Source organism: Cervus canadensis, chromosome 6 (genome assembly GCF_019320065.1).
Source record: "Cervus canadensis isolate Bull #8, Minnesota chromosome 6, ASM1932006v1, whole genome shotgun sequence".
Lineage (NCBI taxonomy): Eukaryota > Metazoa > Chordata > Mammalia > Artiodactyla > Cervidae > Cervus > Cervus canadensis.
Window position 1 is genome coordinate 60568565 of NC_057391.1, and position 22246 is coordinate 60590810.

Here is a 22246-nt window from a genome sequence, read left to right on the forward strand (position 1 = left end):
TGATACTGATACTGATGCATAACCTTTAGCTATGAGACCACCAAGATTCTTGACAAGTACTGGTTCAGTTCAGTTATCGGTGTCTCACCAACCTATTACCAATGAGAGATAAAAAGGCAGAGTTCACAGTCTATGTCATTTCTATGGAAAAAGCAGCAACCAAAGACCAAGGCAATAGATATTATACCACCATCAATACTGTGGAGAATTGGCTTAGTAGTACACAAACAAACCAGTTTGGAAGACTTGTGCTTCCAATTGATGAGGTCAACTTGAAAATTGTTACAAAAACTTTTTCAAAGCAAAATAATAACAGTAAATTAATACATAGGAAAGGAAAGAAAGGGCGATAAAGTGCTTTGATTTGTTTTTATAGCAGTATGACTAGTTTGGGGGACTCTATCCATACACCTTATACAACTTTCTCTGGTTTCCAGGAGATAAGGGGATGTTCTATGGCTATAATAAAAGGTTTTTTTTTTTAATATAAATCTTAAAATACCTTGGCCTTATTATATCCAGACATCCTCAACTCTTACCTCTACAAAATTAAAATGGTGTCTTTAATGAGGGACATGTGGATGTCCTCAGATCTCAGACAGAAATGGAACTGAGTAATGTCCCTGGTAGCTCAGATAGTACAGAATCTGCCTGCAATGCAGGAGGACCAGAGTTTGATCCCTGGGTCAGGAAGATCCCGCAGAGATGGTAATGGCAACCCACTCCAGTATTCTTGCCTGGAGAATTCCATGGACAGAGGTGCCTGACAGGCTACAGTCTACAGAGTTGAAAAGAGTCAGACATGACTGAGTGACTAACACACATACATACGGTGTCAATATCCCTTGTGCAGACTTCCTGTCCCCCTACATCCCTTTATTGAGGAGCAGCAACACATCTCTGGCCACACGAAGTACACTGAGAGAATCAGACCTTAGAGGTGGCAGGCAGCATTTGATTGTAGTGAGAAGGCATTTTGTAAATTTTGAGAAATGCTAGAGATTTCCCGAAACCTTTACTAGAAAGGTGACACCTTCATTAGAAAGATGAAAGAATTTGATCCCGTGTCACAAAGCAAGTGAGTAGCAAACCTAAGACAGGAACCTAGGTTTACTGGCTCCTTTCACCCGATTATCACATTGCACATTCAGAGGCCTCCTTATTGTTAGAGTTGCTGAAACATTACCTCATATTCATATAGTTCTTAGTGCTACATTAAATTCTATGTTACAATCTCTCCTTTTGGCCCAGTTGTGTGCTGGAGACAATAAATGCAATTGTTCTCCCTTTGAGGATAAGAAGATTGCAACTCAAGAAGACACATAGTAGTCTATGACAGAGTCAAGACCAGAACCCAGTTTTCCCAACTCCTTCTCCCAGGCTATTTCCACAATGCTATCCTGCTTGTCTTAGAGCCTTCTGTCAGTTAAGTGGAAAACAAATGTGAGACACCAGAATTTAAAAGGCAGCTCATTAAAAATAAACAATTACATTATTTTGTAGGTACAGAATGAAATACTCAAATCTGTCTCCTGTCCTTCTAGCAATTTAAAGGTTAAAGCGAGTTCTCCAGTTCTACACAAATCCACAGCAATTAAAACCTCGCTCTCTTAGGGTGCTGCTTTCCTAACAAATGTACCCTTATCAAATTGAAACAAAAATTTAAATACATAAAATCGAAGGGAAAAGGAAAAAACTCTCTGCGGTCCTCCCTTGTTTCTGGCCCACATTTATCTCTGTTTTCCTGAGTTTCTCAAGCCAATGGCACATGGCCAAAGACTATTGGAAAGGCACGTATTCCAAAGAACACCCAACCGGCTAGTGGGTGGACCGCGCAGCACCCCAGGAGAGGATGACTCAAGTTCCAGACCTAGTCCCCTCGAGTCTCCATCCCGGTGTTGCTCTAAGAAGCTCCCAAATCTTGAGGTGGTTTCGTTCACTGCAAAATGGGGGGATTGGGTCAGACTGTGCACCGAGATGAACTTAAACTTAAGGCTGTACTCATTTTTTGCATATTTAAATCCATAAATGTGAATTTAAAGCTATCTATATCTATCTATCTATCTATATCTCTCTCATTACATAGCCTCATCAGAAGTAGCGTCCCCCCCCTCCGTCGTTCGGGGGGCCCCGAGAGGCCACTGCACACGCCAGTAGGCGGATCAACACGCTAACAGAAGGCCGGTTCGAAGGCCTCGCCGACTCGCCCCCGCGCCCCCGCGGTCAGCGCAGTTCCTAACTCTGGCGGCCCCGCCACCTGCTCCCGGCAGCCAATGGGGCGCACGGGGGGCGGCCGGGGCGGGGCGAGGCTACAAAAGGCCGCGCGCGAGGACACCGCGCCGCGGACGCGCTCTCAGGAGGCTCGGGCGGAGGCGGCCGAGCTCCGGACACGGTCGGCGTGAAGACCAGGCGGGCGCGGGGCGATGCTGCGGGTGCGGTGTCTGCGCGGCGGGAGCCGCGGCGCCGAAGCGCTGCACTACATCGGGTCTCGGGTGCGTGCGCCGTCGCCTCGTCGGCCGGCCGCGTGCTCTCCCCCTCTCCTTCCCTCGCTGTCCCCCCGCCAGCTTTGCCCGACCGTGTCCTTTCTGGGCCCCGTCGGAAGCCCCGCTTCAAGAGCCTCCGCCGCCTGCCGGGAGCTCGGCGGTGTCCCTGGGGAAGGGGGGCGTGCGTTGGGGCGACACCCGGTGGACGCAGGGGGCGCCGCCCTCCCCAGCCGGATGGGGGTGGGGTGACAAGCAACACCTCTGCGTGAAGGGGGGGCTCGGGGGTGGGGGTGGGGGCTCAGGGCCCGGGGTGGGCAGAGAGCTGGGCAGGCGTGTAGAGCGGACGGACGGGAGAAGGGGCGAAAAGGGGCTCGGGGACGGGGGGGAGCGAGCAGGCCCGTTCCAAGTGTAACATGGAGTCCTGAGACGCAAGAGGAGTCGGAGCGAGTTCGATCTTTACCGGATTTCTGTCCGGTCCTGCCCTCTGCTTCCCTGGTATGCGGGCACGCGCCTGCAGACCCTCCCTAGCTCCTGGGGATGGAATAGTCGGGCAGTTTGGCTTCCCGCTGCAACTGGCTTCGGAACAGCTGTCCCTCCCTCCTGTTTTGGTCTCCAACCTGGCTCCCCTCCTGTCTCCTTCCTAAGACTTTTAACAAAGATTGGGGGGAGGGCGAGGCTTGTCCTGCTTATGAGGGACTCTCCCTCCTCTAGAATTTATAGGCTCTACATTTTCAAAAGGCTTTTATGAAGTTCTTAGATCTCCTTTCCAGTCCTTTAAATTTGTACGTGGGTTAGTTAATCCTTATCTTGGCTAGGGTACTATGGACCATCTGCAAAATGCAGCCCGTAGCACTTGGTCACTCTCTCATAATTGCAGTGCCAAAGAATGTGAAGTGTATGTCAGTGAGGAGAAATTTATGGCTTGAAACTGATTATTCTAAAAGATAAAATCCTTTACACATGCTTTCTATATTTTCATTTGAGGAGGTGGGGGAAACTAATATTAGTAACCTTTGATCTGGAGGGGGAAGGAGGCTCCCTCCCCCTGCTGGACTTAGCAGGGAGGTTGCTTTCCGTGGCTTTCTGGGCAGAAGGGTGACCCATCAACCACAGAAGAAGTGCTTAAAGCTTGATTGCAGAAAACTATTCTGAGATGTGTATGGTGTTTAGGGACAAAATATTCTGAGGAGTTTTAAAGAATTATTCCAACTAACAACATAGGTTTAAAAGTACATGTATAAATAAACAAGAAAGTACAATCTCCTGTAACCCCACTACCCACCTATAGGCTAACATCTCAGTTTACTTTCTCTGCAAAGATTTTAAATGCCTGACTGTGTTAGGGTAGGTTTTCATCCCACCTCTGCTTCTCCCTCCCACAAGCACTGTACAGGACCACACAATAATCTCTTCTTTGTTCTTGGAAGCTTGGAAGAACTGTAACAGGATGGGTGCAGCGAACTTTCCAGAGCACCCAGGCAGCTACGGCTTCCTCCCGGAATTCCTGTGCAGCTGATGACAAGGCCACTGATCCTCTGCCCAAGGACTGCCCTGTCTCCTCTTTCAACGAATGGGACCCCTTAGAGGAAGTGATCGTGGGCAGAGCAGAAAATGCCTGTGTTCCACCGTTCACTGTGGAGGTGAAGGTAAAGCAAGGGTTTCCCATGGCTGCGGTCTGGCTTCTGCCCCCACTCCTCTGGAAATGTATTCTCTCTAGCTTACCCAGGACGGCCCAAGTCCAGTGGCTGATGTTACTTTACTTGGCATCTCTGCACTATTTGACATCATTTACTCCAGGGATTACTCCCTCCTTCAGGTTCTGTGAGACCTTTTCTGGGGGTGGGGGAGTGGATATTAGTTTTTTCACTGTTTCTCACATCACCTTCTTTTACTGTCTATAATGTTGGGATTGAACCGAATTTCACTTTAGCTGTTCTCACAGTTTCATTCCATGCCTCCATTCTGGTCCAGATCTCTCTCCTGAATTCTATCCATATGAACACGCTAAATTCCTTATTGGATGTTGCCACCGGACTTCAAACGTGGCACATGTGAGTTCAGCTACCAGCCACTCTGCAAAACTGGGGACTTCTTCATTCCTTTCTTTCAGGTTTTAGCATTCCTATTTATTTTTCAAGCTAAACATCAAAGAATCATCTTTTATTTCTCCTTCAGTCACATCCTACACATCCATTCTCCAAGATCTAATAAGTCTTTTGTCACAATGAACCTCAGCTCCATCTCTCTGCTACTATCTCAGGTCAGGATCTCATCTGCTGCCTGAACTGTCGCAGTTAACTCCTAACTGTATGTGTGTGTGTGTTAGTCGTGTCTGACTCTTTGTGACCCCATGGATTGTAGCCCACCAGGCTCCTTTGTCCATGTGATTTTCCAGCAAGAATACTGGAGTGAGTAGCCATTCCCTTCTCCAGGGAATCTTCCCAACCCAGGGATCGAACCCAGGTCTCCCGCATTGCAGGCAGATTCTTTACCATCTGGGCCACCAGGGAAGTTAACTCCTAGTTGGTCTCCCTTACTTGCTCTACTCTCTAAACCACTTCCAGCTTCTGTCAGAGTGATTTTTTAAAACCAAAATTCAGTCTTGTTACTCATCTGCTTCTCTCAGTCCTCTATTTTGCCAGCCTCTCGCCTCTTAATAATTTCCCCCAGTTTTCAGCAGACTTTGTAAAATAACCATATAAACAACCAAACTAGACTACCCACTGTTCCCCAAACAAGCCTCAGGCCTTTGCTCCCACATAGAACTCTCCCACATACCTTCCTGCACTCCTTTTGTCGCAGTTTAAACCTCCTCCTCTTCCTTCCTAGTTCCCCTGGCACCTCCCACGAAGCCTTTCAAGATTTCCCTGGCAACAAGTAATATCTTCCCTTTTAAAAACTCTTAGTGCTCTTTATCTGTAATATTTTTATAACTAGAGCCTCTGTGGGCTGGTGTTCTAGTTGTATACGGCCTAACAGCTCCATCCACACTGCAGGCACAGTCTAGGCTTCCATTAATAATAGGTTATGAATATATCTTCGGTACACTTAAATTCCTCCTGAATGTTAACATATTATTTGTAATGTGGATTGAGGAATTAAACAGAAATCATCATCATCAGATATGTTGCCTATCTTGTATCAAGTCTCCAGAGTTATTAGCACAAAAGAACTTCCTTTCCATCTGGAGAGAGAGGATATTTATGATGTTTATGTTTAGCAACTGAGATTGTTACTCTGTATCTTATGGTAACTAACTGACAAGGCAGCTGAATTCAAGTGCCAGGAGAGGGAAGGGAAAAACAGTGACCAAGTGCTGGACAATTAGGAAGTCTTCATAAAGGAAGAAAATAATTCTTGAGTTAGACCTTGAAGAGAAGGCTTCTGATTGTTCTGAAACTACCTTTGGTTCTGATATGTGAAATTTGATGAACAGATTAATTTATGTACCATCCACATGTTTTAAAAAGGCATGATCTTTTTAAAGTCTTTTCTTAGAAGGACTTCTCATCCCCTAACCATTTTATTGTGTTGATCGCTCAGTCGTGTCTGACTCTTTGCGACCCCATGGACTGTAGCCCACCAGGCTCCTCTGTCCGTGGAATTCTCCAGGCAAGAATACTGAAGTGGACTGGGTGAAATTAAATTTCAAATTCAGGTGTAGTTTATCCTTCTATTTGTTTTTAGAATGATTGACTTTTATATCATGTGATCTTATGGAATCAGACTTCTAAAACATTATTTTGAGTTCTTTGTTATTTGACTTATGACTTATATTTTGGAATTTGATGGGCTTTTGGAAGGTGTGCTAGGCTAAAGTCAGGAGACCAGGATTGAATTAGTTATTTCATAAAAGCTTATTAGCTAATCTCAATTAATCAGCTGTTTGACCTTGTGATCTTGATTCCACAAATTTCTGGGCCTCACTAAAATGAAGATATTAAATGGTTTGCTATCCATCTAATGAGATTAAACAAGGTAAAGGGTTAGATGTTAATTATTTTCAAAGGAAAAAACTACAGCTCATTATAGTTGTATGGATGCAGTTTACCAAGTCCATTGAGGATGTAATCATTGTAAATAATAGTAGCATTAGCAGTACTGATTCATTCATTTCTCTGGTTATTTCTGCTTTATGCCACATATGAAACTAGGTATTGAGAGAGAAGAAATTAAATCTAAGATTAGAAGGCAACATCTTACCTTCTAGTTGGAGGATTATGACAGCTATATAAAGCAGTTTGGGACCAGTAAAATATAAAATAATGTAGTAAACTATAGGTAATTACAGCATAAGGTATGCTGGAAGATATAAGTGCTAGAGAAATGGGAATGAGGAACATAGTCATCAGGAAGCACAAGTTTTGAAAGCTATATGGCTTTTTATTCTGCAAAACATAGTGAATACTTTTGATCAAATATGTGTTTTTTGTTTTGCTTTTTTAAATAATGCCCTTGATGGAAGGACTAAATTTTAAAACTATAAAGTCGATCAAGGTTAATGTAATGTAAGTTTGCAGCTGGATAAATAATGTTTCTACTGAGATTTCCTAACCTTCCAAAGACAGTGTTTAAAATTTATTTGGCAAATACCTCTGAAGGATTTTAGGCTCTGAATGACTATCCAGTTTCTAGGAATACAGCCACATCTCCGTAACAGATGATTAAAAAATCACATGCTAAGCATTTAGTATTGTGTTTTTTTTTAAATCTTGCAGACACTTGGTAAATGATTGCTAACTCATTTATCAGGGTTCTAAAGGAAGTGTAAATAATTTTCAACTATCTCTTGGAAAATGTAGTCTAGCCTGATCATTTAGACTTTGTCCAACCTTTAGCCAGAGTTTGAGCTATACAAGAGAATTCACACTTGTTCAAATAACTTTTTTTCTCCCAGGAAAGTTTACTTTATATTTATCAGGCAAGCTCCACTCTGCACAAATAGTCACATGGGCTACTCTGGAATGTGTCCAGTGAGACAACATGGCTGTGCCTCTGCTGTTACCCAGTGTAAAACTTTGAAAGGCTTCTTGTCCCCTGGTGGACTGTAAGAGATGTGCCTGGCATGAGAAGGAGGAAGCAGTGAATGGATGAGCAGTACCAGGATGTGTCTGAGAGGAAAATAAAGAGCCATTATTATCCTCTCCTTTGCTTGCCACTGCAGGACTTCCTATGAGTAGAAAACAGTAGAGTGCTCTTAATTTGTTTTTGTTTTTTTTAGAGTGGATTGATCTTAAAAAGTACTCACATTTTTAATTTTGATAACATTGTTTATGGGCCAGAATTTGAGCTTATTGTTTGTCTATAGATCTTCAAAATGAAAGCAACTAAGTGATCCTTTAGACAGGGCTTGGCAAGGTTTTTCTGTACAGGGCTAGATAATTGTTTCAGGCTTTGTACACCATAGGTCTCTGTCATAGCTACACCACTCTCAACTCTGCACTGTGGTGCAAACCCACCACAGACAATGTGTAAATCAATGTGTGTGTGTCTGTGTTCCATAAAGCTTTATTGACAAAAAGAAGGCAGCAGTCCAGGTTTGGCCCATGGACTTTAGTTTGCCAGCCCCTGTTTTACAGCTTCACTGGCTTCTCCCTGTTTGCTGAAGACCTGTTTTTCAGATTTTTAGTCCATCTCCAGTAGGCTCAGCTCCAGCCTAACTGATGTGAACTTAGATGTTGAACTGCCAAGAGGCAGGTCTGCTTCCATATGTTTGATATTTATCAGGCTGAGATGAAAGTGGAAGTAGAGACATAAAATCTGGAAAAAATACGGTTTTTGACATTAAAGAGCTAGACATCTAGACAGTCTTATCTCATTACCCAATATCCCCTTCTTTATGGCACTTAACCACTGTCTGAAATTGTCTGATTGGTGACGGAAACCTTATAGGACATGATTAGAACTCGTAGTTGTCTGGTTAATCAGTAATACAAAGAAACATTTTAAAAATACCAGCTTACATTTTTTAAAAAACTTAAGATATACAAATGTACATTGCCAATCTTTTGATGAAGGTCCAAGGCTTTTTCTCAGCATTTAGATCTTCTGATTGGAATTCTGCTTTTTCTGTGTTGATAAATTATATCCATATGCATCCCTTACATTCCCCAACATATTTCTTTAATTTAACTGAGAACTTGGCACAGGCAAAACAATCTGAACGCAAAAGCCTTCAGAGTTTTATACTTTTGAAAACCAGCATTTTACAGTTGTTGTTACCTACCCTAATTCAGTAGTAATTTTTGGCAATTGATTGAGCATTTTTAAAACATTCAACTTCTTTCCACTGTCTTTTAAATAGCCCTTGGACACTTCCTAAATGTTAAGCTTTTTTTTTTTTTCCAGCTACTTAAAAATTTGTGAATTTGCTTATCAGATCACTTCTTTTTATGGTGAAAGACCTGAAGCAATAGAAGAGCTTGGATGGACTGGGGAGAGAAGAGCTGTGGTGGGGAGACATATTGGCAGGGAACGATAGGAAACACTAAAATCAGACTTGTATCGCTGCACAGTTTTGCCAAGTGGTTATTCTGTTGAATGAGAAAATAATCACAAATGGATTTTTAAGAGAAACAAAGCATATTTGAGAGCACGTCCCTAACCTTTAAGGGAGCAGTGTCCTATTTTTCTACAAAGCGTCCTGAAGTGCTGTTTTTTAGACAAAATTCTGGGATGCATGGACAGCCACGGTTTTATCATCTGTAAGTGTGCTTTTATTCTCTTTATCTATTCTGTTTGTTCTCTTACTTGATTTCATTGCAACTGTCCATTGGGAGCACCATGTCCTATTTTGTTTATACAGCATGTGAACACTGGCCCAAGAGCATTCCAAGCCCGTGTGAGGGCAGACATGCTGTGCGTGGTAAGGCATGAGCTCTCAGGCAGAAGGAAGAAAAGCTCTCAAAACATCAAGAGAATTTAGAGATCTTCATTCAACAAATATTGATTATCTCCCCAGAGAGTCAATCAAGTGTGCTTGTTTCTGGGGATGAACACTAGACCGGATGTAGTCTCAGTCTTAGTTCTTTTAAGTTATACAAATTATTGTTTACAACCTATGAACCTATTTTGAGTTGTATTTTTTTCCTGTTAAGTTTCATTTACTTTCTTCTGGTTCTAGGCCAACACATATGAAAAGTACTGGCCTTTTTACCAAAAGTATGGGGGCAGTTATTTTCCCAAAGATCATTTGAAAAAGGCTGTTGCTGAAATTGAAGAAATGTGCAATATTTTAAAAATGGAAGGAGTGACAGTGAGGAGGCCTGACCCCATTGACTGGTCACTGAAGTATAAAACTCCTGATTTTGAGTCTACGGGTAAGTCATGTTGAATATTTAAACTGCTATTGTTTATAAAGTTTTTCATTTTTCTCAATGTGTAAGGGGAAAGCTCTGGTTATTTCTCAGAGATTCCTTTGTTTTAATAATCTTTCGAAACTTTAAAGATTATTTAGGGACAGTTTAATTCTTTTTGGTAAGATTGAAATGTACACATTCTCAACTCCATTGTCAATCTAGAGTCTCATTAAAAGAAGCAGAAGTTTTTTCTAAACCTCCTGAGCATTTCCTTTCATAAGAACAGTGGATTCCATTTAGTTTTCCTCATGAACAGAAATTAAAAGGGGAACAGAACATGGCGGGAAGACATTCACTACAAATTAGGGATCCCCGCATACCCCTAGTGTACTGCTTACCACTGCATGTACATCAGCAGCAGGAGACCAATCCTGGAAGTGCCTTAAATGCAAGAAAAAAAAACCGTGAGCAAAGAACATGAAAAACTTGTGAATGAGTTTAAAAATAAAAAGTAAAAATTTGTTTAAGGAGAGGGACAGAAACATTCCCATCTTATTTTTAACTGACATTCTTGCAAGATTGTTCTTGTGCCTGAGTTCAGTGTGTTCTAATTTACAGTTGTAAAAGTGATCCTTGACCCAGTTTTCATCTTGTAGTACTGATATTCCCTGAGAAACACTGTTAGGAGCTATAAAAGGTGAAAACTTGGTGGTTCAATGTCTCTTCAAACAAGAGGTGCTTTGGTTTTTTTTTTTTTTTCTGTTTTTTCTTCCTTTCTTCCTTTTTTTGGCTTCATCAACCCCATACAGAATTCATGTTAACATCTAGCATGTATCATTTAATATTTTTTTCATCTGCATGTAATTATATATATTATACACACATAAATTTTCTGTAATTTTTATTTTTTTACCAAAGAAAGGGATCATATTATATAGACTCTTCTGTCTTGGAAATCAGCATCACTGAAGTTGCTCTGGAATTTTCTGGCTTAACAGGTTTATATGGTGCGATGCCTCGAGACATCCTGATAGTTGTGGGAAATGAGATTATCGAGGCTCCCATGGCCTGGCGCTCTCGCTTCTTTGAGTACCGTGCATACAGAGCAATTATCAAAGACTACTTCCGCCGTGGGGCCAAGTGGACAACAGCTCCTAAGCCCACAATGGCTGATGAGCTTTATGACCAAGTAAGTCTTCAATTGTAGGAACGCTTATTAGTAACTTTTTAAAATAATCCACAGAGACTGAGAGATTCTCTGTTACCTTGTATTTATTATGTATTTCAGAAACTGAGATCACCTACTTTTCAACAAATGATTGTCTTATGATGAAAATAAGAGTCAATGATATTGTGATAATAATAGCTAACACTGTTGTTTACCACGTGTCAGATCTTGAGCTAAGCACTTTATATACCTCTTCAGTCCTGTTTATTTTTCACAACGCTATGAGGGAATAGCTTCATTCCATTACAGGGAAGAATACTTGCCTAAAGGCACATACCTATTCATTGGTGGGGACAGAAGAGTCACTACGCTGAACTTCAGCCTCTTCTAGAAAAAGAATTTGGTCTGTAGGCCATATTTACAGTAAAAGGAAGCATATATGTCCCTTATCAGATCACTTACTATTTGATCACTTATGCAAAGATTCAAAAAGTCAAAATTTCTTTAAACCCTCTATGAGTTTAAAGACAGAAGTAAGTGGGACTTGCCTGGTGGTCCAGTGGTTAAGACTCCGTGCTTTCAATTCAGGGGGTGCAGGTTCATTCCCTAGTCGGAGAACTAAGATCCCACATGCTGCATGGAGTAGCCAAAAAAGTAAAAAATAAAGACGGAAGTAATGAATGTGTTACCCAATATACACACCCAATCAGATTTAGTTGGGGATGCATGGCAATTCATTTTATGGTAAGAGTTAGGCTCAGGGCCAAATTCCATTTCTAAAAGAACAGAATGGCTTCATCCTGTTGATTTTCAATACCGTGATTAGCTTCATAAGTCAACATATGGGTTATGGAATATTTTCATCTGTATTCCTCTGTATCACTTGCTTCCAAGTATTGAATATCAGAAACTTGTCTCGACTAGTTTTTAAATTGCTTTGGTTTTGTTTATTTTGGTTTGCTTAGCATAGGCTTATATCTTCCCAGGCATGTTTTGGTCTAGAACAGGGTAGTAATATTGGGGGAAATGATGACACTGAACTAATTTCTTAATGATAAAGGCCCTATGAATCATTTCCTCATGAACCAATGCATTGTGTGTGTTCGTTCTTATTCCAATTAGGATTACCCTGTCCATTCTGTAGAAGACAGACACAAATTGGCTGCTCAGGGAAAGTTTGTGACAACCGAGTTTGAGCCATGCTTTGATGCTGCTGATTTCATTCGAGCTGGAAGAGATATCTTCGTACAAAGAAGCCAGGTTGACAAAGGCTGCCTTGGAAATTTCTCACTCTACTATTATCTTTTAAATTTCCAAATTAAAATATTTTCACCCTGTTTTTACTTATCTAAACACAGAACCAAGTTTTTACAGGCTTATGTCCCTCTCTATTTTCAGGTTACAAACTACATGGGCATTGAATGGATGCGTAAGCATCTTGCTCCAGAATACAGAGTGCACATTATTTCCTTTAAAGACCCCAATCCAATGCACATTGACGCCACCTTCAATATCATTGGGCCTGGTCTTGTGCTTTCCAACCCTGACCGACCATGTCACCAGGTAGGGGAGTTCTTAGGACTCTGGAAAACGAACCAAGAGTCTGGCCAACTGAAGGAATTGCCACTTTTATTTTAAGCACTTCCATGATTCCTAATGGTTCTAAATGACACAGTCAGCAATGCTCAATATTATTATGATCAAACACTGGATTGCTTATGTTAGATTTACTACAGGATGTCCAACACAGAAATATACATTTGTAATTGTGATAATTAGACTTTAACTTTGGCTGCTTGCTGCTGTCAGAGCCTCAATTTTGTGCATTTGTGTGTGTTTTATTGAACAGAGTAGTATTAACTCATAACTTGCAGGTGAGGTTCCTCAGCAGCTGAATTGCAAACAAGATGATCTCTGCATGTCTGGGGTCACACCACTGGGTAGTGGGTGTCTTCTTCCCTCTCCAGTGGGGACCCTTTCAGTCCCCCACCTCCACCCTGCAGGGAAGGAATGGAGCTGCTGCTCTTGCAGCCTCCTACCTCTGCCCACTGCCCTCTACTTCCAATTGGGCGGGGAGTGATTTTGTGTTATTTCTGGGTTGCTGTACACCACTGTGAAATTAGCTATTTTACCATATCACTGTTCATTTCCATTCCATATGTTTAGACCCAATGACAACAATTACCTATTCATTTCATTTTATATAAATTATACATATTGAATATTTTAAGACATAATTTATTGGCATACTAAGTGGGTACGTGATGATAGGGATGGTTGGGTTGTAATAGGTCACTAAGGATGGTTATGGTTCTTTGGGAATGCACTGCTAACATCTGTTTTTATACCATGATCACAGATGCAAGGTGACAGAATGTGAAGTGGATGGACTGTGGTTTTGACATAGTCATATTCTGTGTTCTTATAAATAGGAAATATTTTCATTTTCTTTAATGAGAATTTCTCAAAGAAAGTGTCTTTGGTTTTTTCAAATCTCTGAAACCTGTGAAAAGCACAATAATATTTTTTAAAGCTTTTAACTTTTCTCTTACTTTTTTAACTTAATCTGGCAATCTGAGGATCTTGTGTACATTTTAACTAAGATTCAGACAAAATCATCCAAATGTTTTGAAATTTTAATTTTTTAATTTTGGCATTTGAGAAGACAGATTCTCAAAAAGAACTGTTAATCATAAGGACTACCGGAGGCCAAGAATAAGAATAGTATCTATTGAAGATTTAAGTCTCTTTGGGTTTGGGGGGTTTTTTTGGTCTTGCAGATTGATCTTTTCAAGAAAGCAGGATGGACCATAGTTACTCCTCCAATACCAGTCATCCCAGATGGTATGTTTACTTTTGTATACTCATAGCCTACAATGATTACTTCAGTGACCAAGAATCTTCCACCTATAGACAGCAGCCCACATATTAGCAATTTAGAATGTTTTCCCAGTAAGGAATAAATTGGCGCTTGGGGCTACAGGTACTAGAACAAGGCTAGACTTGTGTTCACAACCTCTCCTTCCATAGAAAATGAAAGTGAAAATACAGGAAAAATCAGTATAAAACAACATCACAGAAAGCAAGAAACGAGTTTTTAAAGACAACAAGGTGAAACCCAAATGTGTGTTGATTCATAACTTTTACAGATAGCCTTAGGATTAAAATAAAACTTCCCAGGGAAACTGAAATACTGGAAGAATTGAGCTGTCACTTGAATATTCTTCACTTTCGAATCTTTTTTGCTTTAACCAAGAATGGCAGCAGACATGATTTAACAGTTGTCGCTATTTTTAGATCACCCACTCTGGATGTCCTCCAAATGGCTTTCCATGAATGTCTTAATGCTAGATGAAAAGCGTGTTATGGTGGATGCCAACGAGGTCCCAATTCAGAAGATGTTTGAAAAGCTGGGTATGTAGAATAAATGAAACACGTTGCCATATTTGAAAATATTAAATGATAAGAAGTGACATGATAGGTCTGATGTGTGATTTAGCTAATTAAATTTCTATTCTTTTTAGAAGTACCACATTATTATTTCATAGATGGACAGTATATTTGTTTCCAACAGTCACAACCTCAAAAGGTTGGAAATGCATCCCGGGCTCCTTAGATACCCCTTAGCAATAAAGTGTATCAATCTTCTATGACTTATCTAACCTCCTGGTGCCCAAGGATGGAGAATTATCCCTTTGCAGATGAGCACATAGATGGTTTGTCTCTTTCCCAAGTAAGAAGTTGTTGGACTTCGCTGGTGGCTCAGTGGTAAAGAATCCGCCTACCAGTGCAGGAGACATCGGTTTGATCCCTGAGCCAGAAAGATTCCACTTGCCACGGAGCAGCTAAGCCTGTGCAGTACAACTACTGGGCCTGTGTTCTAGAGCCCCAGAGCTGCAACTACTGAAGCCAGCACACTCTAGGGCCCATGCTCTGCAACAGGAGAAAACACCCCACTGAGAAGCCTGAGCATCACAACTAGAGAGTAACCCCCATTCACCACAACTAGAGAAAAGCCCTCACAGATACGAAGACCCAGGACAGCCAAAGAAATTATTTTAAAAAAGAAATTGTTGGGATCCTTTAAAAGTAATTTAATTGTCATTACATATTTTAGAGGACATATAAGGATACAAATACAGAAGTAACTTAGATAAGCACTGTGAACAAACAAATGAAATAAAGAGTGTCAGTAAATCATTTCAGCTTTGAACTAAAAAAGCAGGACTAGTTATTACTTGGGTGGGAGTTTGGTTTTCCTGGTATTCAAAATTTAGACCAGTTATTCTATACTGAGAAAAGTGTTGAAAGAATTTTCATATGGCTGTTAATTAGGGTGCATAAGTGTGTGTGTTTATCACTCTGTATCATTCTATTTGACATATCACATATTTGACATGAACACATATTTAAGTGTTAAATAAAGCCAGGCAGTACACTTGTTGAAATCAAGTCCTGTTTTATGTGTTATATTTCAGGTGTGCTGCTCAGAAGAGATTGTTTGCCTCTTTGAAACATCTCTCTTTAAAGAAGTATCAGTCAAAAAGGATTAGCCTATTAGTTTTAGATTGAACCCAACCTGATTATTTCACCTCTAATGCTATACCACTTTTCCCCTCTGGCTTTTTTTAATTGCTTGGGTTAAGTTTCCTTATCCTTTAAGATTTTAGTGTTTCTCAACTTAAAATATTATAAAGTACCAAATATTTGATTTATAACTTAAAAAACTTCATATTATTTATTTGACATGCTGGGTCTTGGTTGCTCCATGGGTTTTTTCCTAGTTGCAGTGCGCAGGGGCTAGTCTCCAGTTGCAGTGCACTGGCTTCTCATTGTGGTGGCTTGTCTTGCCCAGCACGGGCTCTGGGGCGCACGGGCTTCAGTAGTTGTGGCTCCTGAGCTCTAGAGGACAGGTTCAATAGTTGTGGCCCACAGGCTTAGTTGCTTCACAGCAAGTGGGATCTTCCCAGACTAGGGGTCAAACCCGTATCTCCTGCATTGGCAGGCAGAGTCATTACCACTGAGCCACCAGGGAAGCCATATAGTTTTATTTTTAATAAAATCTTTTTGAACATAGGGAACTTGTTAAAGCAAACTGAATTCTCTCCAATTTAGGGCTAATACGGCTATAGCCATCTGACTAAGATAGGTATGTCTTTCTATCAGGAAACATGTGCTTGTTTGTGGTTAAAAGCCCACTCCTTAACCCATATCAAAACCCTATTTTTATTCTTCAAAGTCCTGCTCAGTCTCACTTTCTCAGGAAAGGCTTTCCAGATGACTCATGCTGCCTTTCTGATTACCAATGGACCCTTTTTAGCAACTCTGTAGCTCAGCTTCCCTCTCAAAATAATGGGCTCCTGGAGACAGAGGATAATAGATTTTCTTTTTAAAATCCAATTATGCCAAACACAAGAGATTCTTTCTAAATGCCATTGGTTGCTTGCACCATGCACAGCATCACCATGTTAATATACATGGTGCCAGATTAAACTAATTGGCTGAAGTGCTTTGGCACCTGTATGGCCACACCACACAGATGAGCTCTGTTCCACTATTTCCTTGAGGTGGCCTGGTTGAGCTAATTGTGTCAGATAAATTCTGCTTATATGTGAGTAGGTAAAGTCACCTTTTTAATGTGACTAAATTTTCCTTTTGTCTTAAATTGACATGGTAAAAATAGAAACAGTCTGACCCAGTAGTTAAATCATAATTCTAAAAGGACTTAACATTTTATTACTTGGATTGTTTTTGAACATTTGTCAGATATGTCTGCTTATGAAACCTGTTGACGTGTGAACAGTCAGTAGAACAAAGTAGACTTCAGAGTCTACTGACTTTCTGGTGAAGGTTTTATATTAGCAGTGGAATAGATTAGATGAAATATAATTGGTGAAAATAAAAATCGAAAGACTATCCTAGATTGGGGTAGATTTAAGGGTTAGAACAGCAGGATTCCTGTCCATTTTTAGGCTCACTTCTATAGGAGAATCTTCACACCAGTCTGTCTTAACTGGCCATGTCTCTCTCTTTCCATGCAGGTATCAGTACCATTAAGGTTAACATTCGTAATGCCAATTCCCTGGGAGGAGGCTTCCACTGCTGGACCTGCGATGTCCGTCGCCGGGGCACCCTACAGTCCTACTTTGACTGACCAGGCCTGCTGGGGCTTGGGGCTTCGCCTCAGATAAACCTAGGAAGCTTAGGGACAAGGTTCATTTTCCTGCTTTAAAAGTGCATCAACTGTAGTGCTTTAAACAATCATATTTTTAACAGGGGTCTTAAGCCTGGGTTCTTTTTATTACTTTTCTCTGATAAAAGGAAAATAACTTGTGTTAGGTCTTACTCTCTACTCCTAAATTTTTTACTGTTTGGCTTCAAGCATAAAAATTTGGTGAATGTCTACCAAAACAAAAATTAGTCATTTGAGTAACGTGGCCACTAATGCATTTAACCGTCTACCTCCATTTTTAATTTTCTTTCCATAAGGCAGCTTGAAATGTTGGTCTTAATCTTCACTTTTGTTTTTCCTCTTGGCTAAACTTGTGAATGTTTGTATCACTTCTTTTTTCTAAATGAAAGACTCAGAATGTATACAGATCTTAAGTAGAACCAGATAATTGTCTCTTTTTCTAATAAGGAATTCTGTTCATTTTTAGTTTTTCATTTTAAAAAATAACCTAGACTATGCAAACATTGAAGTGAATTTTCCATGAATATTTTTAATCTTCTCATCTCAACATTGGTGATATCTGCTACTAAAAACCTTTTCATACAACTTACCTCATTTCAAGTGATTTATTCTCATCTCTTTTTTTTCTTCTCTGTTCAAAATTTTACAGAAATATTTAGTGCAATAGGATATAACTATAAGTTACAGTTCCTAAATTTTCATGTTCAGTATCTAATGGATACTTTGGTAATCTAAGATTTGTTTACAGATGTGCACATTATTTAAAGCACAGACTTTAAAAGCATTAAAAAAGAAAAAAACTAATGGAGGTAAAACCTACATGTCATGTGAAATAATTTTAATGTTGGATACTGTACATGTATTTTTATTCTAATAAACTTTTGTGTTACAGAATGGATTTTATCAGTCTAATTATTTTAAGCATAACTAAGTTATGGGAATTAGCTCTTGGAACAGAATTCTAATGTGTTGGATTAATCGATACATTCATCCCCAGTAGATAAAAATTTAAACCTAATACTTGTATTCAGAAATGTTTAGCAGTCAGATTTCATTTATTGATTAATCCAGTCATTCAACAATATCTGAATGTCTTCTGAATATAAGGGACTAGGCCCTGGAAGAGGATAAAGTCTCCATTCTCAAGATGCTCAATCTTTTGATCTATGAAAAATCTGTGGAGTTGGGGGCAGGGAGAAGTATACTTTGAAAGGGCTTCCATCATGCCCTTGATTCCTGGTGTCTTTTTTCCACACACCACAGAAATACCTGCCCATTCTACACTTGGACTGAATCTTGCTTTAGAAACCTCACAATCTTGTGGATTGGTGCACATTTAGGGGATATATTCCCAGGTCTAAATACTACTCAGCAATTCTATTACACACCCCTCCACATTCTCCTCAGTGGCTATTCCAAACTTTCACTTTATTCTCTTATCCGATCACATCATTTTATCTTTCACAGAGGAAACAGGCCATTGGCTTTTTTGCTCCAAGCCGCTAGATGTTTACCTGCGTTTGCAATCCCTGGTAAAGTTCTTTTTTCTCCTTGCCTGTACTAGCTAAGCTTCTAAAGAGAAAAGACATGTCTTCCTCTCATCACTCATCTTTACTTCTCAGCCCTCTACATAGAGACACTTCTGTCACTGCTGCAGAAAAAGAGGTGAACCTTCTGACCAGGTCTAATCCACACAACTGTCCTTAGATTCGAACCTTTCTCTTTCAGGGACTTGCTACATCAGTTATCATCATAACTCCAGCCTCTGTGCATGTGCTTGCATGTGTGTGTTTTCTCAGCAAATAGTCATGTTCAAAATAATGTTCAAAACAAAAACTATTTCTCTGGCAACTATCAATGTTGTTTGGAGCTCAGCTTGCAGAAAGAATGATCTATTACTCTTTACACTTTTTCACCTTTTATTTCCTCCTCAATCTCTTGCTATCTGATTTCCATCTTATTACTTCAATGTACTTCTGAGATCCCTTACCTCAGTGTCATTTCCAAGCAACACTATTCCGGCCTTACTGACCATTCCTTTGAACCTCTCTCCTCTTGTGGGTTACTGAGACACCGATTTCTCCCATCTCTTCTTGTTGACATTTGAGCACCTCACTGGATTGTCTTCTTCCTCTGTTAAGGGTGGATGTTCACAGGGTGCTTGCCTGGGGCCTGTTCCTCTCTCCTGGGTCCTGTTCCTCTCGCCTGGGTCCTGCTAGGTTATCTCACCTGTGCACAGGTCTTCTCCATGTATCTGTTGATAACTCCCAGGGGCGACGAGGGTGGGGAGACCCTAGGCCTGGACCTTCTAATCTAGGCCTGGTCCTGAGACCCAGGTACTGTTGCAACTGTCTGCAGACATTATCTGGAGGCGCAAAGGTATCGCAGGCTCAACACAATATCACAACTGACTCAGTTGGTCAAGCCATCCTGGACTCTTCTCTTCCTCATCTCGTCTCTTCCAATGGCCTTTTGCATAGTTATTAAAGAAGACAATTATTTCAACAAAGATAGATCAATTGAATGATTTAATAAAGTCTATTTAAAGTCCTCTAGCCCTGCTTGTGCGTATACTCTTGCCAAAGTTGTGGAGGAAAACAGAAGCAGCCTGGTGTCCACCACACAGTTGCTCTCAGGCTTCTTTTCATCATCCACCACTCCTGCAACCCTGTGGCTTCTCTGGGCTCTAGCAGGCAGAAGCCCCACAATTTGCTGCCAAAGATCCCTGGTTTTCAGATCACATGCCAACTGTGGGTTACCATTCTTCCTAGGGAACACCAAGCCTTGTGTGACTCACTAAGGGAAACAGCTATGCCTATTCAGATGAACCCACTGTCATCAAAACTAAATTTAAATAAAAATACCTAATGTCACCAGGGCAGGTCTAGTTCCAAGTAAAAAGCAAGGTATTCCTTTCAGGAATAGCCTTTTAAAAATAAAGTTCATGGATCTGACCACTATAGTGTGTTAACTGGTAACTACATAGGTATGCATGTATGCTTGCTGCTACTGCTAAGGATGCTAAGTCACTTCAGTCGTGTCCGACTCTGTGTGACCCCATAGACGGCAGCCCACCAGACTCCCCCCGCCCCTGGGATTCTCCAGGCAAGGACACTGGAGTGGGTTGCCATTTCCTTCTCCAAAGCATGAAAGTGAAAAATGAACATGAAGTTGCTCAGTCGTGTCCGACTCTTAGCGACCCCATGGACTACAGCCCACCAGGCTCCTCCGTCCACGGGATTGTCCAGGCAAGAGTACTGGAGTGGGGTGCCATTGCCTTCTCCGACATGTATGCTTAGTTGCATCCAATTCTTTGCAACCCCATGGCCTGTAGCCTGCCAGGCTCCTCTGTCCATGGGATTCTCCAGGCAAGAATACTGGAGTGGGTTGCCATGCCCTCCTCCAGAGGATCTTCCCAACCCTGGGATCAAACCCAAGTCTCCTACATGGCGGGCGGATTCTTTTTTTTTTTCCAGTGGGTTTTGTCATACATTGATATGAATCAGCCATGGATTTACATGTCTTCCCAGTCCCGATCCCCCCTCCCACCTCCCCCTCCACCCGATTCCTCTGGGTCTTCCCAGTGCACCAGGCCCGAGCACTTGTCTCATGCATCCCACCTGGGCTGGTGATCTGTTTCACCATAGATAGTATACATGCTGTTCTTTTGAAACATCCACCCTCACTTCTCCCACAGAGTTCAAAAGTCTGTTCTGTACTTCTGTGTCTCTTTTTCTGTTTTGCATATAGGGTTATCATTACCATCTTTCTAAATTCCATATATATGTGTTAGTATGCTGTAATGTTCTTTATCTTTCTGGCTTACTTCACTCTGTATAATGGGCTCCAGTTTCATCCATCTCATTAGGACTGATTCAAATGAATTCTTTTTAAGCTGAGTAATATTCCATGGTGTATATGTACCACAGCTTCCTTATCCATTTATCTGCTGATGGGCATCCTAGGTGGCTTCCATGTCCTGGCTATTATAAACAGTGCTGCGATGAACATTGGGGTGCACGTGTCTCTTTCAGATCTGGTTTCCTCAGTGTGTATGCCCAGAAGTGGGATTGCTGGGTCATATGGCAATTCTATTTCCAGTTTTTTAAGAAATCTCCACACTGTTTTCCATAGTGGCTGTACTAGTTTGCATTCCCACCAACAGTGTAAGAGGGTTCCCTTTTCTCCACACCCTCTCCAGCATTTATTGTTGTAGACTTTTGGATAGCAGCCATCCTGACTGGCGTGTAATGGCACCTCATTGTGGTTTTGATTTGCATCTCTCTGATAATGAGTGATGTTGAGCATCTTTCCATGTGTTTGTTAGCCATCTGTATGTCTTCTTTGGAGAAATGTCTGTTTAGTTCTTTTGCCCATTTTTTGATTGGGTCATTTATTTTTCTGGAATTGAGCTGCAGGAGTTGCTTGTATATTTTTGAGATTAATCCTTTGTCTGTTTCTTCATTTGCTATTATTTTCTCCCAATCTGAGGGCTGTCTTTTCACCTTACTTATAGTTTCCTTTGTAGTGCAAAGCTTTTAAGTTTCATTAGATCCCATTTGTTTAGTTTTGCTTTTATTTCCAATATTCTGGGAGGTGGGTCATAGAGGATCTTGCTGTGATTTATGTCGGAGAGTGTTTTGCCTATGTTCTCCTCTAGGAGTTTTATAGTTTCTGGTCTTACATTAGATCTTTAATCCATTTTGAGTTTATTTTTGTGTATGGTGTTAGAAAGTGTTCTAGTTTCATTCTTTTACAAGTGGTTAACCAGTTTTCCCAGCACCACTTGTTAAAGAGGTTGTCTTTTTTCCATTGTATATCCTTGCCTCCTTTGTCAAAGATAAGGTGTCCATAGCTTCGTGGATTTATCTCTGGGCTTTCTATTTCTGTTCCATTGATCTATATTTCTGTCTTTTTGCCAGTACCATACTGTCTTTGATGACTGTGGCTTTGTAGTAGAGTCTGAAGTCAGGCAGGTTGATTCCTCCAGTTCCATCTTCTTTCTCAAGATTATTTTGCTATTTCGAGGTTTTGTATTTCCCATACAAATTGTGAAATTATTTGTTCTAGTTCTGTTGAAAAATACCGTTGGTAGCTTGGTAGG

At 40.8% G+C, this 22246-nt stretch overlaps 1 protein-coding gene across 1 annotated transcript; it reads left to right on the top strand.

Annotated features, from left to right (window-relative positions):
• The first annotated feature begins 2250 nt into the window (after nt 1–2250).
• On the top strand, nt 2251–18040 carry GATM (glycine amidinotransferase). The gene is made up of 9 exons (XM_043472092.1): nt 2251–2492; nt 3911–4129; nt 9607–9802; nt 10780–10970; nt 12072–12209; nt 12348–12512; nt 13730–13793; nt 14247–14363; nt 16991–18040. The coding sequence occupies exons 1-9, from the start codon at nt 2424–2426 to the stop codon at nt 17101–17103; spliced, it is 1272 nt and encodes a 423-aa protein (XP_043328027.1). The 5' UTR covers nt 2251–2423; the 3' UTR covers nt 17104–18040.
• Nucleotides 18041–22246: the final 4206 nt, after the last annotated feature.

Excerpts from the sequence above, each read along its gene's own strand:
- GATM (XM_043472092.1), top strand. The coding sequence starts at position 2,424 with ATGCTGCGGGTGCGGTGTCTGCGCGGCGGGAGCCGCGGCGCCGAAGCG. Across the intron at positions 10,971-12,071 it reads CTGATGAGCTTTATGACCAA|GATTACCCTGTCCATTCTGT; the intron begins GTAAGTCTTCAA and ends TATTCCAATTAG. Across the intron at positions 12,210-12,347 it reads TCTTCGTACAAAGAAGCCAG|GTTACAAACTACATGGGCAT; the intron begins GTTGACAAAGGC and ends CTCTATTTTCAG.